General features: G+C 32.3%; 1 protein-coding gene across 4 annotated transcripts in view; it reads left to right on the top strand.

The window, feature by feature from the left end:
- The window catches only part of LOC133330463 (gamma-aminobutyric acid receptor subunit beta), a 108,757-nt gene that overhangs the window by 65,517 nt on the left and 23,648 nt on the right, over positions 1-19,592 (top strand). For 2 of the 4 annotated variants that reach the window (XM_061538898.1, XM_061538897.1), the window contains exon 6: positions 13,732-13,869. In XM_061538898.1, the coding sequence (XP_061394882.1) occupies positions 13,732-13,869 (138 nt within the window). Of the gene's footprint in view, positions 1-5,049; positions 5,188-13,731; positions 13,870-19,592 lie in introns of all 4 variants that reach the window. The other 2 variants (XM_061538901.1, XM_061538899.1) reach the window with 2 other exon arrangements.

Here is a 19,592-nt window from a genome sequence, read left to right as displayed (position 1 = left end):
TTTTTAAAAACTCCTCTCTCAGAGATGGACACGTCTCTCTCAGAGACGGACCCTTAAATTAAAAATTCAGGACATTATAAACATATTACAACAAATCCACTGAGATTATAAAAATATATTTTTTATAAAATATTTCTTATTACTTTGAAGAACAAACGTTTATTTGTTTTGTGAAAAAATATTCAAATATTCCCCAAATTTTTATATTAAAATATGATTAAGAAAACAAAATTAAAAATTAAATCACATGGAATTCTTTTGAGTGCTATTATTGACCCACATATATATTATAATACATCTCTATATATAAAAACGCGCTGTTTGTTCGTTAAATGAAATATTCTTAAAAACAATAATTATGACTATAGCAAAATAACAAAACTCCAAAATTGGAGAGAATTTTAATTCCTTTTTGTTTGGAAATAACTAAACAAAAAATAATAATAATAACAACAGCTTTTTTTCTAACCTGGCACTTTATATATATACATATTTTTATATAAACAATATTTATATAAAAAATCCACTGCTTCTTACAAACAAAATAATTTAATATTTAATCAGCTACGACAATCAATGCTATTAGATCATGTAAAATAGAAAACCAAAAAAGAAAACCTACAACAACAAAAGTTTAGGACCGAAATTATTGACTAGCAAATGTGTATAGGAAGAGTTGTGTGAAACAGAAGTATTTAGTTTTTTATTTAAAAAACATTTTTTGTTTGTTTTTTGATTACACACATATTTGATTTTGAACGCCCTCTATATATATATGAAAAACCAACAACAACACACAAATTCCTTTTCCACCCAAAAAATACAAATATCAACAACCCCCTAAACACCACAAAATATGCCGACCACAACATCTACTGAAATAAACATAATATTTCAAAACAAAAATAATAATTATTCCAATTAAAAAAATTAAGTTTTTTTCTTTGGAAGACCAACGCCTACATTAAACCCCTTAATAAAGGTGTTGGTTAAATAATTGGTTTAACTACCACACACACACATATAATATATGTCAACATACATTTCATTGTGTTCATTAAACTAAAAAAAAATATTTACGTTTCAAAATTTGCATCGGATTTGAAACAAAACAAAAAATACAAAACCCCCAAAAAACTAATAAATAAACATTGCACTAAATCATCCATTAAAATGCATTAGCAGGGACTGGGAACCGAACAATATATGATCGATTCGAAAATAAACTCAAAATTACCATTTTCACATTTATTTCATTTTTTTCTTCTTTTGATTAATTTTGTTTATTTTTTTAAATAAAATAACATTCTTAACCTCATTATTCTCTTATTCTCTGTTTGCAAATAAACATTGAATAAGATTTTTAATTATTTTTTTGTTTTTTTTTTTAAATATATACATTTTTCTTTAAATAAATAAACAAAAAATTGGTTGGTTTTCGGTCGCCTTCTCTACTACAGCAACCGCAGAAGGTTGATTCTTTAACAATCAAAGGACTTTCGAAACGTTGAGAGAAGTAAAAAAGGACGTTTTTATTTGTTCAGAAAAGAAAAAAAAAAACCCAAACTGCTTTTGCTGGTAAATTAAAACAAAATAAATAAATCAATTTTTTTATATTAAAGGTAGAATTCTTTTCAACTTTGAGTTCAATTTTTTATTATTTTTTATGAAATGAAACAACACATTTTCATCGAAAATATCCGTAAAGAGGAGAAGAGTTGTATGGGAACGAATTCTATATTTATTTCAAATATATATTGAAAGGTGCTCTTGAAAAAATTAAAAAAAAAAATCAGGCGAGATGTTCCCTAAAAACATTTTTTAAAAAAGTCCTCGCTAAGAGATGGATTTGAACAAATATTAAAAAAATGATCGAAAAAATATTTTACAAAAATCCACGCTTTGAGATGGATTTAAAAAAAATATTAATAAAAAGGCTTGAAAAAATATTAAAAAAAAAATCCAATTAAAGTCGGGCGGGGCCGATTATATGATACCCTTCACCACAATGGCATATTCATATAATCCTAACAGATGTCGAATTTTTGAAGGACCATTAGAATGAAAATTTTTCATGTGGTCAGATATAGGGTTGCTTCTAACAATGGGGCACAATTATGTATATATATATATAAGCTATACCGAAATCAAAACCGATTTCAAATTTTTGTGCCGATTGGACCCACCTTGTTAAATCATTTATATCCAACTTCTAGATTATACGAACTTCAGTATGTTGTGAAAAATGTGTGTAAATTTTGTGTCAAATCGGACGAAAATATATATGTAGAAGCTATATCAAAATCTGAACCGATTTCAATGAGACTTACCAGAGATTAACTACAGTCCATTGTGCAGAATTGTGTGGCAATCGGACACACAAAATCACAGTTTACATAAAATCGGAAGAAAATATATATGGGAGCTATAAATCTCTAAATCTGGACCGATTTTCAGGAAACATAATACACATTAACCCACATATCTAAATCTGGACCGATTTTCAGGAGTCTTAGACTTAATTCAATACGCTGTACCAAATTTCGTGCATATATAGGGAAGGATATATGGGACTTTGGTACACCATTTACATTAAATCGGACGAAAATATATATGGGAGCTATATCTTAATCTGGACCGAATTTCCCGAAACTTGACACACATCACTCTAGACCTAATTCAGTACGCTGTACCAAATTTCGTGCAAATCGAAAGATATATAGGGTCTTTGGTACACCATTTACATTAAATCGGACAAAAATATATATATGGGAGCTATATCTAAATCTGGACCGATTTTCAGGATACTTAACACACATCATTCCAGACCTTATTCGGTACGCTTTGCCAAATTTCGTGCAAATCGGACTAAAATATATATGAGAGCTATATCTAAATCTTGACCGATTTTCAGGAAACTTAACACACATCATTTTAGACCTAATTCATTACGCTGTACCAAATTCCGTGCAAATCGAAAGATATATAGGAACATTGGTACACCATTTACTTCAAATCGGACGAAAATATATATGGGAGCTATATCTAAATCTGAACCGATTTTTCCCAATTTCAATAGGGTTCGTCCTGGGGCCAAATAAGTGACCTATGCCAAATTACATCCAATTCGGATCATAAATGCGACCTGTACTTTGTTAACTATTTAACATGGACAGACAGACGGATGGACGGACATGCATAAATCGACTTATAAAGTGATTCTATGCGTATTCTAAAAAAGAACCATGTGTCTATCTCGTTTCCTTTTGCCTGTTCAAACATATGCACAAAGACATAATATCCTGTACCACAGTGTAGTGAAGGGTATAAAAATCTATGCTTAGATATGGGACTTTGAAAAAATATTGCGGTTGACTTGAAAAATAATTTAAAAAAAAGCCACGCATTGTGGTTGACTTGAAATTTTTTTTTAAAAAAATCCACGCCTTGTGGTTGACTTGAAAAATATTTTTTAAAAAATCCACGCATTGTGGTTGACTCAAAAAGTAATTTTTAAAAATTCATTCTTTGTGGTTGACTTGAAAAATATCAAACATTTTTTAAAATATATTTTTTAAAAAAATCTACACTTAGAGATGGGCTTTAAAAAATATTTTTAATAAATCCACGAACTATTTAAACAATTTTTGTATTCAAAAGATAATTAAGAAATCCAACAACTCTTTTCCTCTGCTTCACATTTACTCCTAAACATTAAAAAAAACATTTTCTTTAGTAAAAAAACTCAAACCAAACCAGTTGCAAAATCGTGTTTTATTTTTTGCTTTTGTTTTTTGAAGGATTTGCAACCAACCAAACAAGGTTTCTTTTCAACATTTGTAAAAAAAAACTGCAGCAACAACAAATACAACAACAACACATTCAGTCAATAACATCATCAATCGCATATACATATATACACAGACACCTTCATTCTCTCCCCCGTCCTATACGTCATTGTCATTGAAACATCAATAAAAACTATGCACAGAACATTTTTTTCGTCATCTCTCTTTTTTCTTCATTATTTTTGAACGTTTCATAAAAGCATTTAATCACCGCACCATTAAAAAAATACATGTACAGTACAATAACAACAACAACAAACAGCTAAAAAAACTAACACCATTATCCTCTTAACATTTGTATTCATTTATTCTCACCACGACCACCAGCATCACATATCTATCACGCTCACTGTAAAAAAAATATACAATTTTTTTTAGACCAGACTCGAAGCTGTTGTTATAAGCCAGTGGCAGCTGGTTAAAAAAAAAGTGAGAACTATATAAATAGTGAAATGCGCTCATATATCAGTCAGTCACTCAGTCACCACAAATCACCAACATCACCATATATTATTTATATATTAATTTAATTTTTTTTCTATGACCTTTAACAGGCTTTCGATTTTGGTTTTAAGTTTTATTTAATTATTTTAATTTATAAAATTATAAAACAATCACATAATATTTAAAATATTTTTTTTTCAAACTGCATTTAACTAAAAAAAAATTAGATATCAATATCAAATTTATATAACAACAAAAAAATATCAAATACATAAATAAATATGTAATGTAATCAATCATCTAATCGAACACAGCCCATACTCTGTGTGTTTGGTGTGTAAAATATATATTTTTTATAATTTTTATTTTTAATGCATATAATTTATTTTTTTCTATAACAAACACTTAACGCTCTCAAAAAAAAAACAAAATTAATTAACAACATTAAAACAACTTATATAAATAAATTTAATTAACACCAAAAAAAAGAAAAATTAAATTCGGATTTAAATGTCATTTTATATTGTTATACTTTTTTTGTCAATCAAATGTCTATCCATCTGTGTGTGTGCGTGCGTGCGTGTTTTGTGCGCTTGCGTGCGTCCAACACAATACCACGATTGAAACAATTGAACACACTCCTCTTCTTCCCAAAAACAAACCAAATCGAATCGAATCAAACCAAATGCTATAATGAACACGAACTCAAAATCGAATGCTTGATTGTTGCCCCCCACACGCACACAACTTTCAAAAGTCGGTTACACGATGAGAGATATCCGTTACTTCTGGAAAGATGGACTGAGTAGTGTTGGCATGAGCAGTGAGGTCGAACTACCGCAGTTCCGCGTCTTGGGACACAGGCAGAGGGCGACCGAAATAAACCTAACCACAGGTACCCTCCATTAAAACAATTTTCAAAAATAACAAAAACAAAAACTAAAAAGGCTTTATTGTTGTTATTATTTTCTAATTTCAGTTTTGTTTTGGTTTTCTTTCTCCTTCTATGTGAAAAGGAAAAAAACATTTTTATTAAAACCATAATTCATTATTGTTTTGTATTCTTTTTTATTATTATTATTTTATCAAACAAATTTCCTTTACATGTATATCATTTCCTACTTCCATCTAATTAATAAAAACAACAACAACAAAAATTAACGTCCCACCAAGCAAATCTCAAACACATTCATTCACCAAATCATTATTGAACATAAATCATTAACACAAACAAAATGTTCTCGTTTAACTTCTCTTTGCTACAACAAAAAAATAATTACAACAAATCTATCACCAACAACACTTCAACTCACCACCACAACCAAAAGAAAAAAAATGGCAAAGAAGGAAGTAACCACCAGCCCCAAACCACCACCCACCACTTTATTGTCTTTTGTTAATGAATTCTTTGTTTATTTTTGGTTCCCCACTCTCCCAAAATCTCACCACCACCACTAGCCACCTCCTCCGCCCCAACAACTCTTAACTTGAAGAACCAAGAAAACATAATTGTCCAACAGTTTCCGTTTCCGTTTCCTGTTCTTTTTGTATTTTTTATTTACTTATTACTTGTATCAGAATTTCAGTGTCAAGCACTTATTTTCTCTTAAGTTTTTTTTTCGTTTTTTATATAAACAAAAAAAAAATAATAATTTAAATGAAATGTAGCACAGAATAAGAAAAACAGCAACAACAACAGTAGTAGTATTTCAGTGCGTATGAAAAAAACAAGAATCGCACACTGAAATAATTCGATTTTTTGCTGCCCAACTTATCCGCAGCTTAAAATCTCCCCCTTGTCTTTTTTATTGAAATGTGCCATCGTTCGAAATGAAAGGATTTAGTTTATAACTAATATACTTGTCGTTCTCATATATGAATTTTATAAAAAAAGAAAAAAACAACAACAACAAAACGTCAATGCTGCAGTTTGCTTGGGTAGGTTGTTCTCCCCTCTCTTCTTTAAAGAATAAAAAGGGTGTTCCAATATTTGGTTGGTTGTACATATTTGATTTCTAAAGAAATAACCTTTTGAATAGTATTACCGAAGTTTTTATTTCGGTTCAAATGGACCTAATTTTTATTAAATACAGTCACCCTATATAACATTCAAATATTTATAGCCAGTCTTTTAAGGGTCCTCATCTCACAAAAAATCGAATCAGTTTATTATCATTTGAATACGAGACAGTAACTCGAATAGTAGGAAAGTAACTGTGGGTGTTGCCGAGAGGTATTTACTCTCAGCTTTTGACAAGGGAGGTACCCTAGGGACTACCACCTCTGCTCTTCCTAGGGACTCCCACCTTTAAATCTTCCCGCAAAGAAATTGTAGAGTACCAGTTTTTGAAAATCTAAATGTTACTTAGCAGGCAGTTATGACAGAACGGGTTCCATAAGTCCGGATTTGTGTATGTGTGTGTAAAGTTTCGACCGGATACTCTATTAACATAGTATGAAATTAAACATTTGTAATATATTAACCCAAAGAAATTGTAGGGTATCACTCAGAATTCAACGTTCTACGTTACTTACTTACTTAGCTGGCTTATGACAGAACGGTTGTTCCATAAGCTGAGCTTGAACAAGATTTCCAGGTGCGTCGGTCTTGTACGCAACTCATCCACTTTTAAATACCCTTTTCCAAGATGTTGTCTTCTACTTGATCTTTCCGTCGGATTCGCGGCATTGCCGCAGACGCAGACATGGCTTTGAACACCTCTGAACGGATAGGGCTGTCGAATGCGGCTTTATTGCCGACGAAGAGGTGGAATGTGTCGATATGTTTTTCGTGGGGTTTTATTCAGAATCTGGAGCAGACTGAAAATCTGGTCAATGCTAGGTCTGAAGCCGCATTGGTATGATCCAATAATGTCCATTTGACCATTGGCTTCAGTCGTTCACACAGCACGCTGGATAACACTTTAACTGCTGACATTGTACCAGTTGAAGTTATATCCGTATTAATTGTGCAGGAATGCCAAACGCAGACATGGCTTTAAACACCTCTGAACGGATAGGGCTGTCGAATGTCGAATCATCAGGCGTGCATTCCTCTAGCCAAATTGTAGAAATGAGCTGGTGCATGCTCCTCTTGAATAATTCGGCTGATAGTCCATCGGCACTTGCTGCTTTATTGAGGTCTACTCCGACCTCATCTCGGCTCTTATTGGTTCTGGGGTATCTTCTTGATCGCCACTATTTGATACCAAAAGCTTATCAAAGTGCTCCTTCCAGATTTCCATCTTCATCTCTACAGAAGGATGTGACCGCGCCAAAGCCATCGGTTTGGTGTTTTACCCGTTGGTAAAATGTTCGGACTTCATTCTGACTCCTGTACATCTCGATTTGCTCACACTAACGTTTTTCTTGTTCTTTCTTCTTTTTTCGGAAAACACGTTTCTCCTTTCTCTCCTTTTCTCCCGATACGGATTATAGCAATTCGCTCATCTACTGGAATGAATCTCCTATTAACCATAAATCCGCACCCAAATTCACGTGTCGTTTCATGACAGCTATAATACAGGGCGAAATCATCTGATTTACTTACGCCAGACCCTTTCCATCGCATTTCCTGTAAGGTAATAATATCGGCTTTGTACTTCTTGAGTACAGCCGCCAAGGCGAAAATTGCGCCTGTACATCATGCACACATTCCAAGTGAAGATTCGCAGATCGTGGTCCTTTATACGTTTGCGGGGGTCGTCAACATTGGGGGGGTTTTGTTTTCTTTTTCGTTGCTTTTTCATAGTAAGAGGGGTTTTCCGAGTGTGGGCAACTATCCCGACGCCTCTTATTTCAATGGATGATGAACTTTTCAAAGTCACAACACAACACATGGTGGTACGTCAAACCTTATTGAGCGTCGACAACAATTTAATTCAAATCTGTAAATCTTTAAAATTATCTCACGAAAATGTTCACGAGTTAATTACATTGTGTTGGCAAATAAATTTTTTCAAAGTCACAACACATTGTGGTACGTCATACCGTACTCAGTGTCGACCACAACTGAATGCAGTAAAGTTGTGAAATTTTCTCACTGTCATGCTTTCAAATTATTTTTCAAAGTCACAACACAACGTCAAACCGTATTGAGCGTCGGCCACAATTAAATTTAATAAAAATTATCTCACAAAAATATTCAGGTCTTAATTACAATACGTTGGTAAATCAATTTTCCAAAATCCCTGCCAACAACACACCACATGGTGGTACGTCAAACCGATGCTACAAATGTCAATTTTTGAATTGTCAGATTTCTCCCAAAAGATTCCCAAAGATTTCTCATCGCAGTATCCGGGTAGTGTCTTTGGAAATTTCCAAATTTCGGGTTTTAATCGGTCAAATCCTTGGTGTACCTCCTCCAGATATTGGTCAATAGTATCATATGAACGAAGTATCCGATTTGACCTAAGCGTTTCACAATCTAATATGTTTACCAAACCCCTTAAATACCCGCTTACATTTCGAAATTTATTTAAAAAAACCAGACAACCAAAACTATATAAATGTGGAACACCCTTTTCTTATTATAAAATTAGTTGTTAATGCAATTTAGCAAACACAAAACATGGCAATGAAAAGTGAAATTAAATGAACGTATGTATGTGTGAGTGTCAATGTGTGCGTACGAATGAATGTGAGTGAGTGACTGAGTGAATTCTCTTACAAATTAACAGCACTTAAGATGAAAAACAAATAATTTTATATTCGTATTGAAAGAAAACTGCAATAAAAGCAACAAAAGTGAAAGCTTTTCAAAAATTGCTCACAGCCGTCAAGAAGAGGAAAAAGGAGGGTATTTTTATATCATCACTTCAACATTTAGTATCTACATTCATACATATGAACATCAATAGATTGTGCTACATATTATAGCAAACAACAAATTCAACTACAACTCATGCTATAATAACAAATAACAACAACAAATAATAATAATGGAAATATATATTACATACATACATATGTAGTGTAATAGGTATATTAGTACATACATAATATATGTACATTTATGTGTCCGTGTCTATGCGTATGTGTATGTAAAAATATAGTCATATTTTGTCAAGAACACCAGACAGAAACTAAAAACTGTAACAGTTAACTACGAGAGCACTTGAAACTGCTTTTGGCTAAATAACAAAAATGAACATTTCAACATATATATAGCTACTCAAACAATAGGATATTATATGTATATTATATATTTGTTTCTCTCTATCTATCTCTATTATATGAATTTAATTAAATTTTATTTACGTACAAATCTATATACAACATTTATACACGGAGTAAAATAGATGGAAATGAAATCAATATTTATGAATGAGAATTAAAAAAAAAACAAAATAGTTTTATTTGTAGTTAAAAAAAAATAATAACAATTTTAGAAATAAAAGATCAACAATTTAAACGTCAGAGAAGAGAATATCTAAAAAATTTAGAAATCAAATATAGGAAAATTAAGAATAAATTAAATTGTATTAATCACAAATGTAGGTCTGATATTCTTAAAAAAAAAATAAATAAAAACGAAATAGTATCTAAATTAAATTAAAATAATGAAAAAATTGGCTCTGAAATGACTAATGACTTTCAAAATACATTTTAACCCCCTTTCGCACAGAGGAGCGTATCAAAAATTCTATATATAATCGAAAGGGGCAGACAATATGATGCCCTTGTACTTGACAATACAACTCTACCTTTCTACGGATCTATATTCCGAACCTGGGAATTATTTCATGATATCTGCGCTCTCTTGACCGATTAGAGGTCAACAGATTATCTTTCATATGTTCCCTGTCATAATTTCCGAATCTTGTTTTTCCGCGGCAAATATTTGCATTCTAGAATTTTGTCATTTTGTACAGCACGGTGAGCGCCGGTTTAATTGGCCGGCTGAATTTTTACCGACAATTATCAAAACAGTCCTTCCAGTTAATTGACCAAAATGTGTTGTGATGTTCGGCTTGTAATTGTGGCTTCTATAGCAAACTAAATAAACATATAAAAATAAAGTTCTCGGTCCGATATCAGCGCGATATTTACGACCTCTAATGTGGTAATGAAAATATTTAACAATGTCAAAATACTGGATCTACGTATTAAATGTTTACGCTGATACATCATAATAATTGGAATCAATTTAAAGGTCAACGACTCCTCGTAGATATACTGTCAACTTCTCCGGTCTATTTTATCCAGGGGTAAATTTATACGCCCTTTTGTCATTTTCACACAAAAATATAAAAGCCACACTTGTTCTTTGGTCAGATAATTTGTAGCCTCTAGAGCGTCCAAAAATATAGCGGTTGGTCAATTATATAGGGGGTATCTTTGGTCAGAAACTGACCTATATGCAAAATTTCGTGAAGATTAGTCCATAACTGCGGCCCGTATTGTTCTTACAATTTATAATGGACAGACGGACGACCACACATGGCTAGATTGACTCAGCTAGTCGAGATATGACGGTCGGTATACTAAGGGATGGGTCTAGGCCCAATATTTAGTGGCGTTACAAACACCTGGGGCCACACAAAGCTATAATACACTTACAACATAGTTGTGTAGGTATAATTGAAAATAATATGACTACGATTCGGACCCCCTCGTAGTACTGATTTAAGACCTTTAAAGAAAAATCACCCATAAAGGTTTCAAACAAATTGAAAGACTTCCACAATAAACCATTAAACCTACTTTCATCAAAGTACAGGGTTGCCCATATTCGACGGACCCATGTTTTTTTTTTTTTTTTTTTTTTTATTGCTCATCATCTTCGGCCATTTCGATGACTCTTTGGGCCCATTCCAATCGACGAGGCTTGTCCGCAGGCAACATTCTTTGCGTCAATTGAATTTTGTGCGGGAACAAATGCAAATCAATGCGAATAATCCGTTGTAAAGTGGACCGAGCCATGCCCAACTGCTGAGAACGGCGTTTTTGGTATGTTCTTGGGGACCTCTCAACACTAGCTCGTACGGCAGCGATATTCTCGGCCGATCGCCTTGGTCGACTTTTATATGGCCTCTTCGAATTAGAAAGAGCCTTACCATTCGAAAATTTTTCGTATAAACGCTTAATGGTGTTCTTAGAAGGCGCACTTCTCACATTTTTTAATGTTTTAAAAGCACGTTGAGTTTTCACAAATGACTTCTTCTGTTGAATGCAAATTTCAACTATTTCAGAGAGCTCGCGTGGCGTGTATTGGTTCATGGTAAAAATCTGCTTGGACTGACGCTTCAAATGCGGGATGTCATTACGCGATGTGACATCTCTGTCAAAAGTTATGGCGTTCCCAGATGGGTCCGTCGAATATGGGCAACCCTGTAAGTAATTGTGTCCTACGTCAGAGCTGTATGGCGGATAATCTATGAATTCCAAGTTGTGGCCCTTTAAAAATCCCTGGCTGGAGCTGATAGGTTCCCACACTTCCATTGTCATATTCAACAATGATTCGTCTTCTCTTGTAAGTTTTTCAGATTACTCCGAAAACTTCAACAAACATATTGTGGTGTACCATTCAGAATAGGCTTTGAAGTGCTTCTCCCGCGAACATCTTTCTTCGGAGACCCACACCGTCGATTGTTGTTATGTTTCGGGTACATACGCAGAGATCCTTAATTCGTAACCTATGACGAATTTATAAACGCCCTTCGAAGCACAGCGATCGTACTTTACATTGTTTTGCACCAATCGACCCAAGCCTTTATTTAAGCAATTGTCTAGATGTGCGAGATCTATAGAGAATTTTTCAGGTCTTTACCAGATCAATATCGGTATTATTCAAGAATAAATACCAAACCTAGGGATAGATACTAGGTATGTCACACGGTATCAAAACAGCAATAGGATGGACCTTCATTGTCATACAACGGTATAAGTTCATCGATACAAAACACATGATCGTACGTCAAACCATATTTCGTACAATTAATCTAAAAATGTCAATCATTCCAATGACATCTAACAATTAATGTTGAGAATCGTTGTATAAAACAAAACTTCTTAAAAATTTTAGGAATGGAAAATCAAACCATTCTTGAAAATATTTTGAAATGATCTATGGAGAATCTTCAGTCTGTAGAAGAATTCTAGGGGTTATTCTATAGATAGAATATGAGGGTTTTTTTATTTATAGATCTGAAGATAATCAAATAAATGCCAAATAATCGATTCAGAACTGTGATATAATTTTTTTTTATAAAAAACGCTATAGAACTGAGGTCTTATTAAAAAAACAGAAATAAGAGCACAGGTTCGGTTTATTACATGAACAAAGATTTCCCAAAAATTAAAAAAACTCATAAAAATCAAAAGCTATTTCTTGGAAGTAGTATTGAAAATCCTTCGCAATATATAAATGTTGCAATTCATCGATCTCAATTATCCACATATATGATTTTATTTCCATTTAGAAATCGACACTCCGTGTATAAATATTTTTATTTTATTATTTAAAAATTTATATTTTTACTTTACAACTTGAGCTATAACTTAATAACAAATGCCAGTGCCACCTAAGCTGCTGGCCAAGGAATCAAAGACACAAAGGCTTTATCAGCAGTATATGCCAGAGCTTTATAACAAAAAAACAAAAACAACACCAATCTATTTTTTAACTACTGCCCATATGAACAAACAGTAGCCTTTAATCTTTAAGTACAAAACAAATTCATAGATTGTAATACAAAATTGAGGTTAGATTTTTATAGTTAACCAAAAAAACAGGGCTAGGAAAGATTTCCACACAGATAAAAAGTTAAATTAAAAACAAACTTTCGAAAATCTGAATGAGACTATTAAATAAGTAAATTATTATTAATCATTATAATTTATATATATATAATTCACACATTTTTTACAAAACCCTAAAAAACAAAATTCTATTAAATAAATAGTTAATAGTCTCATTTGTAATTTTGTTTTAAGGTTATAAGATAACAAAAAAACAAACAATTCTTAATACCATTTCAAATCAATTCAATGAATTATTTCTTTTTCTTTTGTTTACGGCCATGCCTCTTTTTTAACAACGATACTAACTACTCAATAATAAAAATAAAACCCAAAACAAAAAAATATTCAAATGAACGAACGCCAATTTAAACAAAAAAATTGTTCAACCAACCACAAAACACCATTTGAAATTTCTACTTCATGCCCCCACCACCACCACTACCAACCATTCAACTATCTATCCACAATCCTGTAAATATAAATAATCAAACCAAAAAAATATTATCAATCAATCACAAAAATTACCACCACCATCCATCCGGACCGATCGAATATAAAATTTACAACTACAACAACAAAAACATATCACATTGAATGCGTTATCAACCAATTGAAATCAAAATCAAAAACAAAACAAATCAAACAAATTATTGAAAACCCCCACCCGAACTTGAAACAAAACTTACAAAAGTCGGCTATACGATGCGTGACATTCGCTATAAGTGGAATGAAGGACCGAACTCGGTTGGTGTCTCGAGTGAGGTCTCGCTACCGCAATTTAAGGTCTTGGGTCATCGTCAGAGAGCTATGGAAATCAGTCTTACCACAGGTACCTGTAGACGGTTACCGAATTCTTTTTCTCCTATATATTTATATTATTATAAACATATATATCCATATTTATATATTAACAAAACCAATTAATAATAATCTTTATATATATTAAAAATTAATTATTCAATTATCTCCTTCTTATTTATTTACTTTACTTTACTCTGTTACTGTTCTACTTTTATTTTATTTTCTTAAACTTACTTTTCTCCCGTTTTTGCTAGACTATATTTTTCCATATTTAATTTCTAAATTTGATCTACTAAGCTATCCGTACTATTTGAGCATTAAAAATTTATTTGTTATTGAGAAAGCTAAAAAAATTATTTAAAAAAAGTTTTTTTTTATATATCAAAGAAAATGCTAACCGAGAAAACATGCTTTAATTGACTCAATGAAACAGTTCGATTTTGCTACGATGGCAGGGATAAAATTGACGCGCAATGGAAATGAATGCACAAAAAACACAGCTACTTTGACTGAAAATGAGCCTAAAAAAAACATTTAGTGATACCATAATGGAAGTCCAAATTGGACATTTTTTAACAGGTTCTCTGATTTTTTATGTTTGGACTTATTTCAAGACCGATATATGCCTTTTTTTCAATTTCGAACAACTAAGGAGTAATGATAATCGTTGAATAAATCCATTACTGTTTTAAGGGAAATAATGTTCAGAAGACCAGTTTCGCATCTATATAATAGAACATTCACAGAAGGACATAACATAAGGAGGCCATTATAATTAGTCTTATAAGATTTGGGTAATTTTTCTCTGAAACGATCTACGGATCTTCTAAGAGGAAACCTCAAGTCATACAAATTATGCCGTTCTGGTTTTCTAAAAGCTGACCAATATGTCTTCTATTAGACTTTCACCACCTCTACAATCAAACCTTGCAGATCTCTGTAAGAATACTTTAAAACTTTCTTTGGAAAGCAACTATTTATCTTCTAGAAGAAGATTTAAGACCTATAAATCTTCTTCTAGACAACAGCCAGGTCTTCTACGAAAAGGTTTCTATAAGAAGTCCTTTCAGTGTTCTAAGAGAAGAGATTTCACATAAGATGAGCGCATGAACTACTATAAGAATTACTTTTTTGTAATCTTTAAAAATGCCTACAGCAGGTATTCTATAAAAAAGACCTAATTGCCTTGTATGAGACGATCCATTTGTGTTCCTACTGTGCTGCCAGAAGAAGACTTCTGGGCTTTCATATGAAAATCTTCATATATTCAATAAAACGAATAACTTTCTTCTATTAAAAGGCATATTTGTCGTCTGTGAAAAAAATTTCTGGACTTCCATGACACAACCTACGGCCTTTATTAAGAAAAGTCATACTGACATTCAATGAGATAACTTACTAGGCCTTCTCTAATAAAATAAGAACATATTTTAATCAAACACACGATACCCTACAGAAATACTGCGTAACACTAACTTTTTGCAGATCTATATTCCGCGCCTGGGAAACATTTCGCTACCTTTCGAACAATTATAGGACAACAGCGCAACTTTTTAACCGTGACATGGTTTGAAATTTTCTTTTCCCAAGGTCATATTTACGCCATAAAATAAAAATCTGGTCACTTTAGGTGACCGTTGCAAGTATTTGGACAGATCCCTTCACCGTGTACAATATGTAACGTTCTGCATATAATAATGGCCTCTTAGAGCGACTGGAAAATCTGACAAAAAATAAAGTTTTCGATATATGGCACCTCCTCAATATGATCTCAGCATCAACGAAAATTATCGGCGTCGTCCTTGTCCAAAATCGGAACATCATATTAAATTTCAATACTACACAATATCAGATTACGTAGACCCATGTAAATATTTAAGTGTATCTCCCACATCCGAGTTCATACAACAATATAATTGATATCAATTTAAAGTTCAACCTCCCCTCTTGGATATACTATTAATTTATTGGGTGTATGTCCTTTAGGACATATTAATGGACGTGTATTCCTGAATACATATTTTGCCATTTTTTACACAAAAAAAATAAAGTTTTGGTCCATTTCATCCCCTAAATATTAACAGATCATTGCCAAAAACAGTAACGGGTCCTCTTTGGCCGGAATCCGTCATACATTAAAAATTTCGTGAATATTAGTCCATAACTGTGGACTGTATCGTGTTTGCAAATCATAATGGACATACAGAGGCCACACAGCGGGCACACATTTTTAGGGCTGCACAAAGCTATAATAGCTTGACAACCATACTTTTGGTGGGTATAATGCCATTATTTCGCGACTTCTAAAACTCCTTCCATATAGACAAAAATAAAGTTTTTTTCATCCCTCAACATTAACGGATCATTGTGCCAAAAATATAATCTTCATGAAAACTTGGGCCTTCCATGTAGATTTATTTCTAAATCCGATCCATGCCCAAGTGAAAGTTTGTCCTCCACCACAAGGGGGGCATTAAAAATATCAAACATAAATCAAGGCCCTTATATGGGGCCTATGTCAAAACATAAATCCAAAAGTAGTATATAAAAAAATACGGAGAAAAAAACAAGTTGGATAATGCGGCTACGACCGTCAGTATACTCAAAAGACGAGGACATTTAGATAGAAGTTATATCAGAAGATAATATATTATTTTATTATTGGTTGTAAAATGTACATATGACCATAAAAATATCTAATATGAGGTGAGACCTTGGTATGGGGGGCTATATAATTGTATGGACCCATATAGTACGTTTTTTGCAAAGAACCTGAAAAAGCATATTATTGGGTATACATTGCGGTTATATCAATAACTGAACCGATATATACCAATTATCCAAAAGTATTAGATTTCCCTACAAATTCCGGGAAATTCTCTGCCAAGAAGTTTTTGCATTATATGCTTTTCAAGTTCTTAATGAGCTCCTGCGTTGTAAAAATCCTGGCTAATTGCCGTAACAAAATCTACTGTCATTGAGTTAATAATATTAAGCAACTATTTTCTAATTTTAATTTTTCTCAATTTTTTAATTTTCTTCTCTCTCTCTACATTTATCAGCTAATCATTGCTAATAAATTATACCAGATATTAAGCATGTTTTGTAACTTAAATATCATTTTCATTTCTCAGTCATTAAAACGAAACATCTACTAATGCTATCGTATTTAAAAAAATAGTAAATAGTAAATCCGTGGTAATTATATTAGTTGTAATTTTGAAGACCATGCTAGTGAACTAAAAACGAAATAGTTTTTTAGAAGTAAAATTCAAATAGCAGTGACTCTAGCTTTCTCGAACTTTAGTCGACAGATATCTAATCATTTGTTCGAGGAAATAAAAAAATTGAGTGAGTCAAATGGATGTGAATAATTAGAAAAAAATTATTTTAGAATAAATTAAATCTACTGGAAATTGAAAATTAAAAAAAAAAACTCGTCGGAGTTGATATAACGGGGGCTATGTAAAACCCTAAACCTATATTGATAATCTAAAATTCCAGAAATCAATAATCAAACATAACATACAAATTTTAAATCGTCCTCTTAGTCCCTTATATTGGTTCTGTACCGCATCATAAACCTCTATTGAATAACTTCTGGCAGGGGTCATTAATCCTTTGAAACCCCGACATGTATAATTACATACAGAAAGATTGGAGAATTCGATTAGGACATTTTAAATACCCGTAATCTAAGGAAGCCTTTGCATGGGAGCTAGACTAAAATGTGAGGTAGAACAGGACAAAAACTGAAAATAACAAATTAAAGCCACTTCGGTTGGAAAACTGCATATTATATTTGCCAATTTTCAAAATATTGACCCCTGTTTGTGGGGAAAGTTAATAATAAGAACTAGGTACTAGAAATGAAAATATAGGCAACATACCAAAAAGTGGACCTATACCGACATTTCAAAAAACGGATTATGTAAACCATAATGTTAACCATAATACATATTTCAGAATTTTTTAATGGATAATTATACCCTCAGCTAATGAGGGTGTATACACTTTAACACGGTGAAAATGTGCCTCATCGAAATATTGGTTCTAGACTGGTTCTGTTTCTTTGGACCAAATCCGTTTCAGAAAATTTACATTTCATCCAAACTTTCATCCAAACATCTTATTTTCCCAAACTTAGTTAAAATTCGAAGATGGTTAATATCGGTCTACTCTCTCTGGAAACTCCACACAGGGGATATGTCTAAATGCGGATAAAGTTCATTAACGAACCTTACGATCTAAATTTTTATCACGCTATCCTCCGCAGGTGAAATGATTACAACAGAGTCTTAGAACCAAACTCAAAACGCGGAACAAATCAGATAACTATTTTAATATAAAAAGGGTGTTATATGGGGACTACCTTCAAAAAGAGGGTGAATATTAATAATTTTTGGTAAGGAGATTTGTTACCATATACGACTACAAAATATCTAACTGCAGCAAATTCGGTTGAAAAACGCGCTCAAGAACCCCAAAATACAAAAAAAATTGGGTGTACCCTTATATGGCGGCTATCCGAAAAAATGGACCTATATTCATATTTTTTTTTTTTTTTTGTGGGGAGATTCGGTACCTATTAAGAACTCAAAATACTAAAATACAGCTAATTCTTACGAAAAAGAACCTTGAAAATTGTATTATATAAAAAATGGACATATTCAAATTTTTTGTGGAGAGATTGTGATAGTAAAATACTAATTCGGCGGAAAAATACGATCAAACCTCCAAAAATACTGAAAATTAGGAGGTACCGTTATATGGGGGATATTAGAAAAAGTGGACCTATATTTGTAATTTTTTGTGGAGACATTTAGTACCCAATAAGAACCCAATGTACCAAATTTCAGCGTATTCGGTTGAAAAACGCGCTCAAGAAAATACCGAAAATTGGGGGGTACCGTTATATGGGAGCTGTGCCTAAACGTGGATCGATAAAGCCCATCTTCGAACTTGACCTGCCTGCAGAAAAAAGACGACTCTATGCAAAATTTTGGCGATCTGTCTCAATTCGTTTAGACACAATTTTGGGTTCACGGATAGACGGACATGTTTAAATCGTTATAGAATTTTACCCTGATCAAGAATATATATACTTTATAGGGTCGGAACTAATATATCCTCCATACTATGGTGGAGTGTATAAAAATATTAGGATGAGCAAAATTTCGATCTAACCGGTCACTCCCTTCGTCTAATTATCAAAGGTTTAATCAGTAATTCCTTGTTACAAATTATATAATATTACAAAAAAAAAACTAAAAAGGTAGGATATTACACATCCACTACTCACTGCTAAAACAATTCCAATAAAATGATTAGAATATCTAGTCCTTAGATTTTAGTTAGGAGGAATGCATTTTCTTTGTAACCTCAATCGAAATTTTTATTTAGCATGCTAAAAAGTCCATTCATTGTTCAATTATTAAATTATAATCATTTCTAAATAATAAAAAAAATACATTCATTCATTTACGCCCCCATTGTGTTAAATGTTTAGTTTAAAATTATTGTTTTTATTTTCAATATCATCAAAAGAAAATCGAAAAAAAAACAAACAAGAAATGACACCAAATGAAAATCAACAAGAAAAACACATCAACTCCAAAATTCCATTCAAAAAAGTAGTATTGAGATCATATCGAAAAGAATGTATAAAAACATTAATCAACAATTGAAATCATAACAATTAATTTTAGTTTATACATCAAACAACAACAACAACAAAACCTAGCTTGAATT

The sequence above is a fragment of the Musca vetustissima genome, unplaced genomic scaffold (genome assembly GCF_032173495.1).
Source record: "Musca vetustissima isolate MV318-11 ecotype Yass unplaced genomic scaffold, APGP_CSIRO_Mvet_v1 utg10841, whole genome shotgun sequence".
In the NCBI taxonomy this organism is placed as follows: Eukaryota; Metazoa; Arthropoda; class Insecta; order Diptera; family Muscidae; genus Musca; species Musca vetustissima.
Note: the sequence above shows the minus strand (reverse complement) of the source record. Positions and strands in the feature narration are given on the sequence as shown.